Genomic DNA, 17,733 nt, shown 5'->3' with positions numbered 1-17,733 from the left:
AAGCCTGGAGAGGCTTTTCGGGACTGCTTCATAGCCTGGTGGTGGAATAGACTAAGAGGCTCGTTTCTAAGTGCATCATATTTTCCCTTTTTCAAGCTGGACAAGCTGCATTTGGCATGTTAACAAGCAAAAGGATAGCAGCAATCAACAGACCTCTCCCTTCAGGTTAATTCAAAAACATTTCTTGTCCTATGTATTTTATTGCATCAAATTCGTGTCACAGGACATATTGTAGGATCACAGAACAACAATCATGCCAGAGCTTTCTCCTGTTGAGGCTGGCATCCCGTTCCCAGGGGGACCATGGTCACAGCTACAGAGCTGGTGGCTAACTGCTGGAGGGATACAGAGACCTCCAGCATCGGTGGGACGAACAAAGCTGTGATGGCAAAGAGCACGTAGACTACTTCCAGGCTCAGACCAGCATCGTGTCCTCAATGCACACTCAGCCTTGGTTTAGTGTCCCACCTGTGTTAACAGGGTTCCACGGTATCATTCACTCCCCAACAACAGCTTTTTCCCAATGCCTGCGCGGCTGCTTGTGGCATGGGGCTGCCTGCCCACCTCACCTTGGGACTTCTGCACTGAGAACTGAGCAAATCTCATTGCTGAGAAGGGAAATAAAACTTTTATTGCCAAACACTGTACATTTGGGACCTGCTTTCATTTAAAGAGTAGCCAGGAGGGATGACAAGCAGCCCCAGTGCCACCTCCCCGTGAGCACCCTGCCATGCCCCTGTTCCCTCCATCTCCCCAGACAGGCAGATGAGCCCTGGGGGAATACCAAAAACCACCAAACCCGCCCCAGGCCCTGCACCCAGCATCAGCCCCTGAGAGGGAGCACGATAAGATCGTGGGATCGCCTGTTTACCCAAGTATCTGCCTTTTCAGGCCAGATAAGATCGAGGGAGCGGCCGACAGCAAAGCAAGCTCCCCCACAGTCGCCCCATACCCTCGAGCTCCCCCACAGTCACCCCATACCCTCAACTGCACCGGGGGTGGGGGGGGTGGGGGGTGGGGTGGGGGGGGTGGGAAGGGGGGAAGCTGACAGGGTGGTTTTTATAGACGTATTTTTGGCGGTGCTTTATGCAAGGCAAACCTCCCTCCCCTTTCTGCGGCAGCTATGATGGTGCCAGTGATGGCACATCCCTGTCTGGCTATGGCACTGCCACCCCAAAGGGTACATCACCAGCCTGGCACAGCAAAATATAATATATCAAATGCACACATGTTATATATAGTATGTTACGTATATTATCTTATTTTATATATATGTGTGTGTGCATATGTATGTGTGTGTATATATATGTATTATATAAAATATATATCCTATCTTTTCTCTTCACTCCCTTTTCTCCCTCTCCAAGGTCAAGATCCCTCTCGGAGCATTTTCCAGTGTCAGGCTGCAGCTATCCTGGGAAGAAAGGGCTCAGCCTGGCAATCACAGCAGCACAGAATGCTTTGTCGAAGCAATATGCTTTCCTGCAGTGGTGTTCAGCTGGGTTATCTCCCCTGCTCAACGGGGCTCACTCCTCAGCAAAAATAAAAAAAATATGGTTGCTTCCGTAAAAGCTTAAACTGTAATCCAGAAATGTACCTTTAGGAAACCACTTCTGGAATGGGTTTGCCTCCATCATTTGAAGGTGGCACTTTATCTTTCACCTATTGCACATGTTTGCTTGGGGAAGGGTGGGGGTGGGGGGGTGCTGCTCTCCTGAAAACGCTTAACATAGTTTTCCTAATAATACTGCAAGGTAAACTGTTTATACTGTATTACCACTGCAGTGGCCTATGCAATTGTTACCAGACAATGTTTCTTCCAAAGAAGTTAACAAGTGTGCTACACTGTATTACCACCCAGTGGGAGGGTTTTCTTTAGACCTATCTTAAGAGGAAAGCAAACTTTTTTCCTAGCAAATCAGCAGAACAATAACCAGGTTTAGTTCTGTCATATGCAGCTTTCCTCATAAACAAAAGATTACAGAAAGAATAAAAACTCTAGTATTTAGCTTGGCTATCCCCAACAGCGACAGCGACTTTGGAAGAGCTTCTAGAATGGAAAAGCAGATGTTGCAAATCTGCCTTATCTACGGAGCAACTGTTGACTCTGTTGTGCAAATCCTAATTTACATCTGCATGAAAGGTTTCAGAGATTAAATGGCATTCAAGGAGGAATATTAGCTTTTCTCCCTCCCTCCAGCCCTCCTTTGAATGGATTTACTACTGGCAATTAGCTTTCTGTTCCACCGGCCAAGTAGAAAACAGGATTCATCAGGACTCTACAGTATCCTCCTTTTAATGGACTGTTTTCTCAGATCACCCAATTCAGATGCTGAGAGTTAGAAGAAGAAATAAATTGCCACAAAGCTAAAATAGTTACAAAAAGACTTTAGCCCGGAGGATTTCCCTGTGGCACTTGGAAAGCCCTAAGGAGGGGAAAAAAAACACAACAGAGAACAAATCAAAGGGGTCTCCTGGCTACACCTAACAAAAATGGGAATGTAAACCCCAAGGGACACAAAGCCTTGGTTGCTGCTGAGAGCCCAGAGCCTGTCCTAAGGACGGCCTTCAGCTGGGGTTTGCTGGCTTAAAGGAACAGGCAGCGATGGGGAGTTTTCTTTGAAATCTGGCTGTACCGTGCAATCATTTTCCTTGGTTCCTCACTCAAAACACAAGAGAGGGAAGCAACCACTACCCATATCCATCTATCTCACAGCTCTGCACGCCTTTTTTCTTTTTTTTAAATGAAATAAAAGAACTGATATGAGGTGTCCTCCACTTCATCAATGGCCCCTAAAGACAGGGAGAGCGGAGCAGAGGCCTGGCAGTGTGGGGATGCTGAAGTCCCTGGGCTGTACTGCTCCATGTGTCCTATCCTACAAGAGCTCCTGGCTCATGCTGAAGCACCTCAAGGATGCCTGTGTAGATGGTTCCTGCTCTCTCCCAGGTGCAGGGGCCTCCGTGCTTTACTCAGGGGTAGTGGGGCAATGAGCTGTATCAGATCTCGGCAGCCCACGCTCGTGGCAGGGATGGCACCAGTCCCAGCACACCATGTGGGTGAGTGCATCCTTGCAGCTGGTTTGCCTACATGTCACATACACAGTCCACCTCACCCAACTGTGGGGGCCAAACATGGTCAACCCAGACTGCTCCCTACTCAAGGCAGAGTGACGGGACACCCATTGGCTGATCCTAGGTGTCTGTGTCAATGTCATCTTCCTTTTGGTGTCTGCCTCTTGTTGTCTTTGAAGACCAGTGGCCAACTTGGCCCCAGCTTTTTGCATAGCACAGCAGGGGCATCCCAGCTTGGTCTCGACAGACAGATCCTGCCAGAAAACAGCTGATGTTTTTTTTACATTCCTGCTCCTCATGCCTGAGGAAGTCCAAAAAAGCTTCATCGTTGCAGCAGCAAGCAACCGCCACAACCCCTTTCCAAAGCCAGTGCAGGCAGCTATGGAAACTGAGGCACAGTCTGAGGCTTCCCAGCATCCCAACAGACTGGGCAAACCTTGTCCCCAGCCTCCACTGGAGTAGGATTGTGTCCTGCTAAACTAAGGAGGCCCCAAACAAACCTATGCTCTTCAGCATCAGTGCACCATGCCATCCCTCATGCTTCCCTGGACCAGGTTATCCAGCAGGGTTTTGTAGGTGACAAGCACCAAGCAATTAGCAAGGTTTGCAACAAGAATGGCAGATTACATAAATGTTCCACAAAGCATAAAGAAAGGAGAGAAACTGAATCTTTGGAAATATTTTTAATCTTTCTTATAAATCCTTCAAAGTTGATAAGCAGGCATTGCAGAATTACTTTTTTTTTTCTAGGCTCCTCTTCTACACCCTTCCTTCTACATTTCCTTCCTGAAATCCTTCAAAAATTCATTACTTCTGGACTTTCAACCTCCTGGGTGGGTTTTCAGCTCTTTAGTGAATTCTAGCAAAACGTTCACCACCTCCTAAGTGCTCTTGCAGATGAATTTTAAGCAATACGTAAGTTCACTGGGCCCAGAAGTTTAGGTTTATCTCACAGGAACTTTTTAATGGTTGCAAAGACTCATGCTCCCTTTACAATTCCCAGGCAGGCCTGGCCCTGGCAGTTCCTTGTGATGCTTTTCTGTTCCTTGTGATGCTTTTCTGAAGTGGGCTTTGAGATCACATGGCAGCAGAAAAAATTTGCCATAAAGCCCCAACCTTTCCCCTTCGGTTCACAGCTATGCAGCTCCCAAATCCCAGCTCCTCTGCGTTTCCCTTACACTTTTAATGTGCGTTCCTCTAATCTTCATTTAATGCAAGCAGCTGGCTGCAAATACCCCTGAACAATGACTTTAATCCTAAGTATCCTGAAGCCCCCCCTGCCCTTCCTCCCCACACCCAAACTGAAGGAAAAAAATAAAAAGAACAGCCTCATGACAGCAAGATGGAGAAATCCAAGCTATCCACTGGGCCAAAGGAGCAGAAAGACACAATGAGCTAAATTTTGCCTGGTTCGCTAATTAAAAACGGAAGCTACCCCACTCCGGAGCCAAGGCGGGGAGGTGGGGGGAGTTTTCATGCTATTCAAAAAATCGGCTTCCAACTGGGACCATATTCACTCCACATTAATTGTCATTCCAACTACGAGTGTCCTAGTTTCAAAATGAAAACTACCCTCCAGTGTAGCTAGTGAAAACTAACACCAGTTTCAAGGCATTAAACAAAATTTATTGATTGCATTTTCCCACCCACTAAAACTTTAATAAGCATTAAACCTCAAACTCCTGGCCCCGTTTCCTCCCTCTACCCTCTCTCTCCATAAAAAGGGTCAGACTCCTCTATATGGAGATTAGGACTTAATGTTTGGTATTTGTTTATGAGCCTATCAATTGCCTCTATTTCAGCGGAGGGGGTGGGGTGGGGGGAGAACATCTGAAAAAAAAAACCCCTCTTGTACATGGATTAAGAGAGGGCAAAGGTTTAAGGTACTTTGGGTGGGTTTTTTTCTAACTGATTGTGGGTTTTAGATATGCGACAGACCATGTTCATGTCAATGAAAATAAGTAAATATTCCCCCCTTTGCAAGCTTCCCTTGAGTTACATAAAATGGTAGTTTTCAAAGACCTATATTTCTCAGTAATAAGATGCAGAACTTCAAGTCTTCTCTGCTAGCCGTTTTCAGATGTGTAAAAGCGGAAAAAACCCCAATAATTTGGGGGCTGCTCTGTCTGCATACTTAGTAAAGAAAACAAAGGTCAAACATTTGAAATGCAAGCATCAAAATGAATAGCCAGATTTTGAGAGTGCTTAAGCGATTTTCATGTAGAGCCTGACCTGGCTCAGCATCTTTCAAAACTGAGCCTGTTATTTCAGTGACTCAAGTGAGATTTAGGTGCCAGGTACCCAAGTTGGAGAAGTTTAACTGTAATCTCCTTTCAGAAAGTCTGATCCACTTTAATCTGAAGTCACAAATGACAAACGAAGACGTTATTATTTAGAAAGCACATCTAACTAAAGCTGCAACACTTGGTCCTTGTGCTAAACTCAAGTCTTATCCTTCAGCATTAATAGAAACGCGTTGGGAGAGATGGGAAAAGAAAAGTAGATGTCAAAAATTCATTTATTTCTCGTCTTTAAAGAAGGCTGCTAAAGGGATTAGACAGCTTTGAGTTCACTGCTCTGTTAAATCAACCTTACAATATTTTTTCAGCTTGTCTGACTTGCCATTTCTGTATACATTTGTGTTTTCACCTTTCTGCATTCAAATCCCACACTTAGCGTTTGTTCTGCATTTCTCACAGGAAACTAAAGTCAGTTCTTTATTTGTATTAAGTCTACGGAGTTATAGAAAACAGACTTAGAAAACAATCCCTAAATTAGCAGAATTTACCAGCTTCCAAGCATACGCACACACACAGAGGGCACACATACCATCCGCCCCAAACACGGCGGTTTATCATTTCCAGCAGCAACAGCAGGGCATCAGGTTCACCAGAACGGACCTTTTAATGGTCTCCCGCAACCGTATCTATTACGGTGGGTTTTGGACTGCGTGTAATAAATTAAGAGAGAGTTCAAGGAAGTCATGCGTGTCTCAGTTCCCACTGCCTTCAAGCAGTTTTAGGGCTCCCAAGCAATCACCTTCTACAAACTGTACTACATTAAGCTGCAGTATTGCCAGCAGCAGGGTGGACACCCCTATACACAGCTGTTTTAATGCTGCTGTAAGGAAATGCAGACCCTCTGCAGAGGGCCGTTTGCAGTGTCCTGCAGCAGGACATGGCTGGTCCTATGTCCACGAGCCAGGGACCTTCCACAGGCACTTCTGGACACCTGCTCCATCCTCCAGTCTGATTTTCCCAGCTCCTCCCTTCCTTCCCTCACCTGAAACACTTCTAAAACCTCTTTCTCTCTGCAAACAAGAGAGCACACAAGCGTCCGAGTGAGATGGATGCTGTTGTGACAGCAGGGGTGGTCACCGCAACAGGCAAGTCAAGGGAGAAAGAAAACAGCCACCTCTCTCTGGGCAGACAGAGAATGTGCATGATAAAAACTGAGCCCAGCAGGTACCCAAGGGCTGGATTTCTCTTCGCTGCAAGTCAGGCACTGAAGCTAAGCTCCTGCCACGCTCCCTTGCGTGGGATGGGTGGATGAACCACCACCTCATAACACTAGTGAAGACATGAAGTTGGACAACCTCCCCACATATTTACACCTATTCAGCCAGGTTGATGTATACACCCAGAAATGGAGCAAGAGCTGCCCGGGGCATTCTGGCCCCTCCACTCCCTTTCTGAGGGTAGGTGGCTAATCCAGGGTTGTCTCCTCTCCCTCCCTGCCCTGAGACACCACATGCTGCTCCTCCAGCTGCTCCTTCCCATCCCCAAAACGGCCAGGCTCCAGCACTGGGTGAAGTTATTCCTGCAAAGACTGCACCACTTGTTCGCACCTCATTTGTGATGCACTGGGAGGAGGGGGGGCAGAGGGGGATAAAACCTCCACTTCAAACATTTACGCATATTTTGAAAGCACCTGAGGCAGTTTCAGGCCTTTTTTTGCCAGGACTAACACATTCCACCTACAAGACGACCTTGTTCAGAGCATGCAGACGGGCTTCTCACAGGAAGGATTTTACATTGCATGGGGTCACCAAATCAAGGATCAAGCAGGCAGTCCAGTTTCTCAGGCAGTGACCCAGTGCCAAAACAGGACTGTTGGGTACAAACCTGCCCCTTTTTGCCCCTGCACCAAGGGAGATGTGGCAAAGGAGAACACCTGTCCCCTCCAGCGACATCTGTGGTTCCCACCCCTCCAAGAAGACTTTCCCAATGGAGACGCCCACTGCCTTCCCAAATCCCAAGATACCACCATGTCTCTGCATAAAAATGAGGCAGCAATCTCGTTCCTTCATTAAATAAGACACAGGTTGGAGTCCCAGAATGACTCAATAAACACTTTCTAGGAGCTTTCCTTTTTGTCCGGGCAGATCGCAGTGCACTTTTGTGGCAGCAGGCTTCAGGTTTGCATTTCCTTTGCCTCCTTGTCCAAATAATGGCAATACTAATTGAACCAGTGGCCAAAAGAAAATTAAGTGCGACCCTTTCACCCATATTCCAGGGATTCCCATTTGCTCCTGCAGCTCTCTCTGTTTTACCTGAAACACCGTTAAGAGAAGGTGCTGCTGCCACAGTACCCCCTCAGAGATACCCACAGCTGAAGGAAAGGTGGAGTATCTGTAACTAAGTATCTACACATTATTTATTTGAACTACACAGTGTTTACTGTATTTACTGTGGGCAGGAGGGTGGCTCTACCCAGTAACTTCAAGACTAATGTCAGCATCCCCCACCAGCTACTTACACCCTTGTTCCCAAGCCAGGGAAATCAGGAGCTGGAAAGCCTGGAACTTATTTTTATGCTTAATTACAGATTTCAAGTGTCTGACATGAAGACCTCATTACGCTTTTGACACTGATGCCTTTGGGCCGAGCTGGAACAAATGCTTTGCGCTCACTCATCACTCACTATGTTCACGTGTGTTTAACTCAGAAGAAGGTGGGTGATGGATTTGTAGCAACTTTGGGCAGGGATGCAGAGAGGACACCATCTGCCGTTTCTTAATTCTTTTTTTCCTTCCTTTCTGTAATTAATCAATTTGCAAATTAGGAGGCTGAGTTTTCTCGCAGTCTTCTCTTCCAACCACCCCGGCAAAGCAAAGGCTAAGGACATATCAGGGCAGCTGCAAGGTCTAAATGCTGCCCATAAAGCATGAAGCAGCATTAGGGCCCGTCAGTGGGAGTGCTGAGCTCCCAGCCCTAAAGCTCATCCCCACTGCACATGGCAAGAAAGAGGCTTTCTGAGTTTTCCCTGGAAAAAAAACCCCACTGACTGTAAAAATGTACGTATTTTTTGGTGTGGGTTTTATTTTTCCCAACTGCATTCACTTACAGCTCATCTCTAACACAGTTAATACCAGCTGATCTATGCACCTCCATCTACCAGTCCCCCCCCCTTTCTGCATGAATCCCCAGCCTATTAACATAACTATTTTAACTGGACATGTTTTCTTAAACATTCTTCTTCTTTCATAAACTGCCAAGTGACAGTTGTTTACTGTCAACAAGCCTGGGTACTCAAAGACTGGGAGAAATATGCCCTTTCAAAAGGCAGACATATCGGCTAACAAAGGAAGATTAAAATCTGGTGTTTTCCTCTTCTCCCTCCCCAAAAATGCTTTATTCGTACAGATACACATGATACAGATCAGGAGAGATGGTACTATGCCTAATTCCAATCATTCTTTTAATTAAAGACAGGCTCACAGAGGATTTATCTTCAGTTGCACATGCTAGTTGTCAGGGCACACTCGTAACTCCCTAATCTTCCCACTGCAACTGGGTTTTTCCCTTCACTTTTAGGTCTGATACCCCCATCTCCCAAAGCACGTCTCCGGGAATCAGCATGCTCATCTTGCACCGATCCTGCTACCGGCTAGAAACAAAATGCTTGCCTGGGGGAATCTATGTAAGAAGTCAAAAAATTTTAAACAAAAATCAAATCACCGCTTAGTTCAAGACCTGCAGTCTCCAAACAAGCTGCTGAAATATTTTGCTGGGAGGGAATTTCTTGTGCTTGAGTCTTGTATGTGAAAGGGAGGGATAAAACCCAAAAAACCACCGGACCCTCTGAGAAAAAAAATTTTCCCCAATTCTGCCTGCCCATGAAGGGCCAGGAAAGCTCCTCAGCTGGCTCCTGCCCGTGCGAGCAGCGAGCGGTGCTGGAGCTGGCCCACCGGCAGGCTCACCCCCTCTTGCCCGCGGACCCCCGCCGGGGATTATTAACACTTTCCCCGGAGCATTGTGTGGCTTGCAGATCACGGCACCGGGGCTAATGCCGGCCGACACTGATACAATGGCAACGAGGATGGAGCATGAGGGGATGGCGGCCGGCGCTGCAGCTTGGCTCCACGCAGAACTCGCGCTGGAGTCACAGGGGGCCCAGGCGGTGGCCATTACCATTGCCTCTAGTCTCATGTTCAGGCTGCGATGCTGCTGCCGGCTTGAATCGAGGCTGGAGTTATAAAAAAACAAGATGGGAAGTGAAGGTCTGCGTTACAGGAGGTTGAGGGGAATGGGAGGTGATGGGAGAGCCAGCTCCAGGGATCGAGAGCAAGCTCCAGGGATCACCCCCATGAAGCAGCACTGGGCATCTCCCCACCCCCAAACCAGGGAGCCCTTTCACTCGCAGGGTTTCCCCTACTTGTTAAAATGTTTGGGTCATTAGAAAACTTTCCAAACAATCCCAGCTTATGCTAAATAGCTGCTCCCACCACGATCTGTGAAGGGCTTCAGCCTGCTCCCTTGGAAATCAATGGGGGCTTTTTTGCTTAGGATTCAATAGGCACAAGATCAGGACCTCTATTATTTTTACAGGACTACATGCAGCAGAGAATGGTAAAACCCCCAAAGCAAGCAACAACCCTCCAAAACGGGAGCCAAACTTGTCATGAAAGTTCTTTACAAGGTCTGCCAAGCATCAAAATAAAATTAAAAATCCAATTCTTTGGAGCTTTTCAGTTTTTTGACAGGGGAAGCGTAAGGCTGATAAAGTCTGGTCTCATCATTTGGATCCAGGAACATCTCCCGTAGCTCCCTTTTCCTCAAAAGAAAAGCCTTCATAGATGCATGTTTTGCCTTCCCCAGGAGAGTAAGAGGGGGTGAGTCCAGGGCGATGCACCCTCCCTGCAGAGCCCAGAGTAGAAACACCTTCAGGGCTTCACATGATCTCGTTGGCTCCACACCACAGAACCCCCCCAGTAAATCCCTCTGCAGAGCCTCCACCAGCAACACAGGGGACCAGACATCTCCTGGGACATGGGTCCTGCTACGGGGACCACGTCTGCACCCCATCTCCGCAGAAGCCAGGTGCCACCTGCATCTTGTGAGAGAAGCTTCAGAGATGCTCTCACCCATAGTACCCTCCTTCTACAACAGTCCTTGCCTGTTACTTTGCATTGCTCCTCTCTCTTGGCAGCCGTGAGAACTCACCTACTCACTCCATAACCACCACAAGGTTTGGCCCATGAGCAATATCCAGCTATTTTGCTGGCTCCCCTACACCCAGCTCATCCCAGGTCAACTCCAGAACACTTCAACTCCATTACTTCTGGGTATCAGCCCAACCCTTGTAACTCAGCAGTGATCTGGTCTCCAAGGCTTTACCGACCTAACTACATCAGCTGAAATGCTTTGGTGAGATTCCTCGTGAACAGCACGAGGTAGTTTGGTGCAATAAGGGCACAACTACAAGACACTCTGCTTTCCAGGGCAAAAGTAATAAATGAAGATAAGTTGACAAATACTTTCATCAGTTATCAAACAGCAGGAGTTGGGATGCCACCCTTGTGGGTGCCTGGCATGCCATGGTGCACCATGACTGTCCGTCACTTCCTTTCCCTAAAAACCTTATGCTCAAACTAAGGGATGGAGCAATAGCTTGGCTCCTTGGGTGAAAAGGAAAAGTGGGGGGTGGGTGGGGTGGGGAACCCAAACCAGCATGCTGCCATGTGTCAGCGTGACGTTCACAGGTAGCTCAGTGGCTCACAGTACAACCCCTGGGTGCAAACACCGATGCTGGGGTGCTCGCGCTGCGGCGTTCCTGGGCAAGGGTGCCTCCAGCATACACCGCCGCCTGCACAGCTCCGCTTGTTCGCGGAGAGCGATCCTAGGCTGCGTCCTTTCCTCACCCAAAAACTTGGAACCCTTCTCACTTCTGAGTCATTAATACTTTTAACCCCTCGCAACCTGCAGAAATGGCACCGCCCCAAAATCTCACAGATGCTAAACGTGTAAGCACATGGTAATTGTTTTGCATACAGTTCTGCCTGATAAAGAAATCTCTTTCCAAGTTTTAATATAACCTTTTTAGTTAATTAAGTCTTTACCTTCCCCTGCTTTCTGGATTTGAGAAAGCAGGGCCAGCATGCAAGACCTACCTCCCCCTCCACAAGAAATACCACACCTTTTTGAGATGAATACATCTGAAACTGAAACAGTTACTGGAGAAATGTTTTCTTACTTGACCCTGCTGCTATTCAAAAAACCCCTGTGCTTCATTGTGTAACCTGAGTGCCACAGGGGGGAGGGGAAAAAAATATTTAACTACCTGGCTAGTCCCTATCCACCTGAACGTGACAACCTCCAGATAGCCTATCAGAATAATAGGGCAGGTTTAAGTCTGACTAGCTTTCACATTTTAACTACTAAGTTTACCAAAGGTTTTACTCAGCTTGTATCTCACAGTTCTTGTTTGCTTTTGATATTACAGAAACTTCCTGGTCATGCAAGCCAGGGAGCAGATACTTCGGGGGTAAGCACACCAGGAATACCACATTTACCACAGGAATAAAAGCCCTTCTTCACACAGCCAGGGCTTTAAATTCTATGGCACGTGACAACCTGAGCTGTGAGCATACTGGAAAAGGGGCACTGGGACACTGGGACAGTCAGCTCTACTTGAGAGGAAAAGGCACTTTTATTTTTTCTTCATTTTTCTTCACAAGATCACCAGATCAACAGCCAGCAAAGGGGCAACCAGCAAACATAAGCCATGCAGGAGGCCAAGGAAAAAAATTCAAGGTGTAACAAGGTATTTTAAGGTGCTTTTGGCAACTGTACACATCTTCAGGCATGGTTTTAGCCCAGCATTTGCGTAGAGCTTGCTATCAGATTTACTTCTCCTAGCAGGCCCGGCTGCCTGCTTTCACATACCATGAATGGCTTTGCTGAACCGCAGTCCCACTTGCTGCAAAAAAAAAAAAAGGATGCAAGGCAAAGTTTTACCAAGCCACCATCCTCTCTGGCATCCAGCCTAGTATGTGGAGGAGAATAAAGTTTATTAACTAACCAGTATTAAAAGAGATTAAATGGTCAACACTGAAACAGCTCCATCAAACCACGCTATCAAATGGCTTGGAGGGTGCTGCGTCAGCAGGCAATTTCAAGCTGGGTTTTGGGGTTTTTTTGAAGGGTCAGAAAAAAACCAGAAACAGGTATGCAGAGCGAGACAGACTCCCAGGACACAGGAAAAGTTAACAAGCATGTAGCACACTAGGAAAAAGAGAACAGTCTATTCAAATGGGGAAACAATAAAAATAAAGTCGGTTTAATTGATCGCCTGCGTATCAGGCTCAGCCTAGCTGGGAAAATGTCACCAAACTGGGGAGGGATTTTCACCTGTATTTTTAGTAAAAATATGTGAATTTGTAATATTCCTGCTGCGTCTACCCCACATATACTAAAAATTGCCAAAAGCTAATATGAGAACACCACAGCCACTTCACATACTCTGATCTGAGAGCTCATGCCCAGGCTCCTGCACTGGATCTCACATGCTTCACTGACCAGCCAGAAAAATCTACCAGCAGTCCATGCCCTAACCTCAGCTGAAATGAAGGTTCAGCTAATGCCTTCAGTCACAGCTCTGTGTGCCAGCTGACGGATCACTGTCAGAAACAGCTTGGTCAAACTCTGGAAATTTTATTAACTGCTCAGAAACTGGGCTGACTCCCTATCTTTTAGGGTCTCCAAGTGAAATAGCAGATATACACCGTAAGTTTTCAGGGAAGACAGCTTTCTAAGCATATAGTTGGATATTAAAGTTACTTTTATTGACCATATTTTAAGGGGAAAAACTTTGTTTCCCACCCTTATAGAGGGGGGGAAAAAGTCCTGCAGCTTCACACAAAATTTCAGCTTTGTCCAGGCAGCAGACTGAGTCCCACTGGATGGAAATGGTTCAGACGCAGCGGGGATGCAGCAATCAAGACTTCTTCAGTGTTCCACTAACTTCAAAACCCACACCACTCAGGCAGGCTTCAGGACAGGTACGTTTTCCCAAACAGCACACTTCAGATTTGTTGGAGGGAGTCGTAAAAGTTAACGTGCTGGTCAGAGTGGCTTACTTTAATTGCATGATTTAATTAGCAGATCAACACTTCGCCACACAATTTTCAGATTTACTTTCATCACGTTCCCTACTCAGTGGTTAATAAAGTCTTAATTAAAAGCAAAAAAACCCTCAGGTTTAATTGGAGTGACCCTTGTCAATACACGTAGAAGATGTGATGTTATACAGCTAGTGTTGAAGACATTTAATGAGTCAACCTCTGCACTGGAACAGACTTTCTAGTTTGCTATTTGCTAAGAAATAGATTTTTTAAAAAAAAGAAGCAGCACTATTTCATCATCCTTACTCATGTCCTCTTACTTTATCGCGCAGTAGAATATGCTAGTCTCAACACTGAAGACTTAATTAGCTTTTTTTAGCTGCTGCTGTTAATGAGAACAAATGGATCAACTTTTAATCTCAAAACTGTATTGCTCATAGCTGCTCACTGAATGTGAAGCATTTATGGTCTCAAGCACAAAGTAGGAAGCACCAGCAGTATCTAAGAGACTCTTTTTAGGGGGGCTTTAATGCATAAACCCCAAGGCCAGCTCCAGGAATGGTCAGTGCCATTTGGCACCCACTTCAAATACCCTTATAATTTCAGGGTGAACTTTGAAACACTCAGATACACAAAGCGAAGCAATGCAGACCACTGTACCCTACCCCTTGGGCCCCTCTCTGGGCATGTGCTGAAAGGCTTAGAGCCCAGTTACCATCAGCTGCATGACGAAAACCAATCAGTGCATCACCAGTTCCTTCCAAGCAGAAAAGTCGCAGGAATTGGTACATGCCCTCCCATTCAACTTAAGCAAAATCCCGCAATGGCCCCTCTTCCATTCTTCTGGCTTGAAAACTGCCTGTGCAGTAACTCTGGCTGACAATTTGACTCCAGTGCTGCACCAGGAAACTTCAGTTCTCGCTCCTGACAGACTGGGAGAGCTCTCCCCTTCCCACACAAACCTGCTCAAACCTCAGCAGCTCTCTATACAACTCTTTCAATGCACACAGACAACTTTAGTAGCTAACTAGTGCAACACAAATCCTAAGAAGCCCACAAATTCCCTTTTTCATGTATACCGTACACAGACAGAGACATACAAACCAGCTACAGGAGACAGGCCTGTTATCAGAAGTTTTTAAAAGCAAAATGCTGCTGTTTCAGTTGGTCTGCTCTCTAAGAAAACAGCCAGCATTACTTGACATTCACAAATCGTACGAAGTAATATCTTTATCTGAATACTAATGCAAATTGGACGGGCTTTTTTATATTGATGTCTATTCTGTGGCTGCTGAATAGAGTGACCGCATGCTCAAGGCTGCAAAGGAGTTCACTGACCTCCCTAATCATCTCTGTCATAGCCCCTGAATGACATACACATTCAATCCTGCCTCGCCGCTCTACTTTCATTCATAAAAAAAAAAAACCGGGGGGATGGGGGGTGGGGGGGAAATTTGACATTGTTCTTCCTGCAGCAGCCCCGAGAAAGCGAGAGAAGAGAAACTCAGCCCAGATGAGGCCCCTGGTGTTTTTAGTTTAGCTTCTATTCAGCAACAGCCCCGCCATCTGCCTCCTTCCTGCCAACAGCCGAACACCTCCCTGCGGAGATGTTAAAACCTGCACCCCCTCCACCTCCGCTAATAGCGAGTATTCATATTAGCAAACATACACATACCTCGAGAATGCCTCCCTTCAATGTGTGTTTTATGTAGCTGAGTATAGGCACAAAGCAGTAGCTGTTACAGCCTTCACAGCCCCGTGTGGAGAATTAGATCACTGGGGAAAAATCCTTCCAAGCCCCTTTATGGAAAATAAGGCCTTAGACTGTAAATGCAAAGCCCAGCGAACAACAACCCTCAGTAATGAGCCAATACCCCATGGCCCATTTGACTAGGAGAAAGAATTTGCTTTTTACCGTTCAATTCAAAAAGACTGAAAAAGTAAAATGTGTTTTTACTTGGCTCTGAAGGTTTATATTCTTTACAGTTTCTTTTGCACAACCTTCCCCCGCCCCAGGATGGATGGGCAGCGGGTACCCCCAAGCTGGCGGGGCTGCTGGGTGAACCGCACCGGCTTCACGCCTCCCGGTGCTTCCCGGTGCACGTGGCCGGCAGCGGTAGGGCGGGAGAGCCACCGGCATGGCGAGGCTGCCCCGGCCCTCGCAGCCGTGGGGTGGCCCTTGGGGACATCGCTGAGTTAAGGGAAGCCCTCTGCTCAGGGCCCAATCCTGCTCCCAGGGAGCAAGGGGTGGGTTTGACAGCAACGCTTTTGCTTTGGAGAAAGCAGAGAGAGCGGTAGGAGAGCCTGTCCACAGGATTTCCACCGGAGCCCCTGGAAACCCCAGCCCAGCGCTCAGCTCACAGGCATCGCTGGAGGGACGTTTCCCTCGCTCGTTACAATCCCAACAGCATCCTAACGCCTTAACTTCCAAAGGTGTCCCAGCGCACGGGAAGGGTTTAGCACCACTTGAACACATCATCAACCCCGAGCTACGGGCTGAAGGCATGGGTGGAAAGCCGGGGGCCCTCCGAGGCAGCCCCCGAGGTTGTTCCCCACCCCCGTGGCTCCAGCGGTGCCCACCAGTACATGCTTCAGGCTAAACTGGGGAGAACAGGGGACGCTTCGCCCCTGCCACTCGCCAGGGCGGTGAGCGGCGCGAGCTGCTGGCTTCCTCCCGCACACCGACCTCATCTGCTCTGACCGAGTCGCTGAGATGTTGCCCCATAAATCAATTCTTTTGGCTGTGAAAAATGAGCCAAACGAGTTACACTAAGAATCTGGTGTTTTATTAGGACTTTCTTGAAAACAAAACCAACCCCCGGTGTGATTTATAACTTTAACCAAAAGGGGTATGAAAGTAATGCCCCCACCCCCCAGCCTCCACGAAGCCCATTTATTCCCCTGTCACTTTTTTGGCAAACAGGCTTCAAACCCTTTCCTGAACAATGGAAACTTTCTGCCGGGTACATGCAATCCCGAAGACGGGTGGCTGCGAGGGGGCTCCCTTCCATTAAAGAGCTTTGAAAAATAAACAGGGACTCAGGTAGCAGCTGAGGCATATCAGAGAGACGCGGCGTTTCAGACCCGCCGTATGTTATTTAAAAAAAAAATAACAAAAAACAAAACCCAAAAAACTAACCACACATCAAAACAAAAAAAAAAACCCACAACACAAACACACACAACAGCTTTTGTCCGACGTGTTAACTTTTTCTTTTACTTGCAACTGCAGTGCTGCCACTCGAGAGGAGATCTTTACTGGCTCCCCCGACACGCCGTTCCCGGCTCAGCACAGCCGCACTTCGGCAGCTGCGACCCAGCGTGCGCCAACCCGGAGCTGTCCCAACTCCAGCCCTGCGCCCACGCCGTGGCTGGAAGTGACCCTTCCTTACACACACCCAGACACACACGCCGTCAGGACACTGCCCGGCCGCGCCGAAGATGCGCGCTGCACACGTACGGAAGCATCTTTCCTTCCCCCGCCGCAGCCGCGGGAAGCCGCACGGGCTGCCCCGCTGCCAGGGGGCTCCCGGGGACCGGCACCGTCTTACAAGCAGCTTTTCCTTCCCCGGCGCCTCTGCAGCTTGCCCGAGCCGCGATGCGCCCAGGGTCGCCCCGGCCCGGCTGCCACCCCACCGGCCCCGCGTTTGGAACTGCGAAGCCGGCTCCGGCGCCCTCATCCGACCCCCTCCCACTCCCACTGAGGGGGGTTCCGTAGCGCTGAAGCCGCCCCTCGCCCGCCCCAGCGCCAAGCACGTGTGCGCGGCCGCGCAGCCTTACCTGCCGGCTGCCCGCCGCTCCTCTCCGCCGCCGCGCCGCCGCCCCGCCGCGCCGACGGCATCCCGCCGACGGCCGCCGCCAGGCACAGGCACCAGACGGAGCCCCAGGCCGCCCGCATGCCTCCGGCGCGGCGCCGGGGCAGCGCGGCCGCCGCCGCACCGCCCGCCTCAGACATCCCCCGGCCGCATGCTGCCGCCGCTCACCGCTCCGCCGCCGCGCTGCCGGGAGAGGGAGAGAGGCGCTCAGGGCGAGGAGGTGCCCCCCCCGCCCCTGGCGCCGACGCGGGGGAGAAAAAGCAAAAATAACGCGAAGGAAAAATAACAGGGTAAAAAAGGGGAGGGGGGGGGGAAGTGGAGGGGAGGCGGGGGGGGGCAAGCAAGCGCCAGGGGACGCGCGCAGCCCGGGCGCCGAGCGGCGGGGCGCCTACCTGCGCAAGCCCCGCGGCTGGCCGCGCACCGCGCATGGAGGGAGCGAGCGCGCTCGCCCGCAGGAGCCGCCGCCCGCCCGCCCGCCGCCGCGGCGCTCCTGCGTCTGCT

General features: G+C 48.9%; 1 protein-coding gene across 6 annotated transcripts in view; it reads right to left on the bottom strand.

The window, feature by feature from the left end:
- The window catches only part of FGFR3 (fibroblast growth factor receptor 3), a 58,139-nt gene extending 40,743 nt beyond the window's left edge, over positions 1-17,396 (bottom strand). For all 6 annotated transcript variants that reach the window (XM_040592136.1, XM_040592146.1, XM_040592154.1 and 3 more), the window contains exon 1: positions 17,198-17,396. In XM_040592136.1, coding sequence (XP_040448070.1) covers positions 17,198-17,372 — 175 coding nt within the window. In that variant the 5' untranslated portion in view covers positions 17,373-17,396. The remainder of the gene's footprint in view (positions 1-17,197) is intronic.
- Positions 17,397-17,733: the final 337 nt, after the last annotated feature.

The sequence above is a fragment of the Falco naumanni genome, chromosome 1 (assembly GCF_017639655.2).
Source record: "Falco naumanni isolate bFalNau1 chromosome 1, bFalNau1.pat, whole genome shotgun sequence".
Lineage (NCBI taxonomy): Eukaryota > Metazoa > Chordata > Aves > Falconiformes > Falconidae > Falco > Falco naumanni.
Note: the sequence above shows the minus strand (reverse complement) of the source record. Positions and strands in the feature narration are given on the sequence as shown.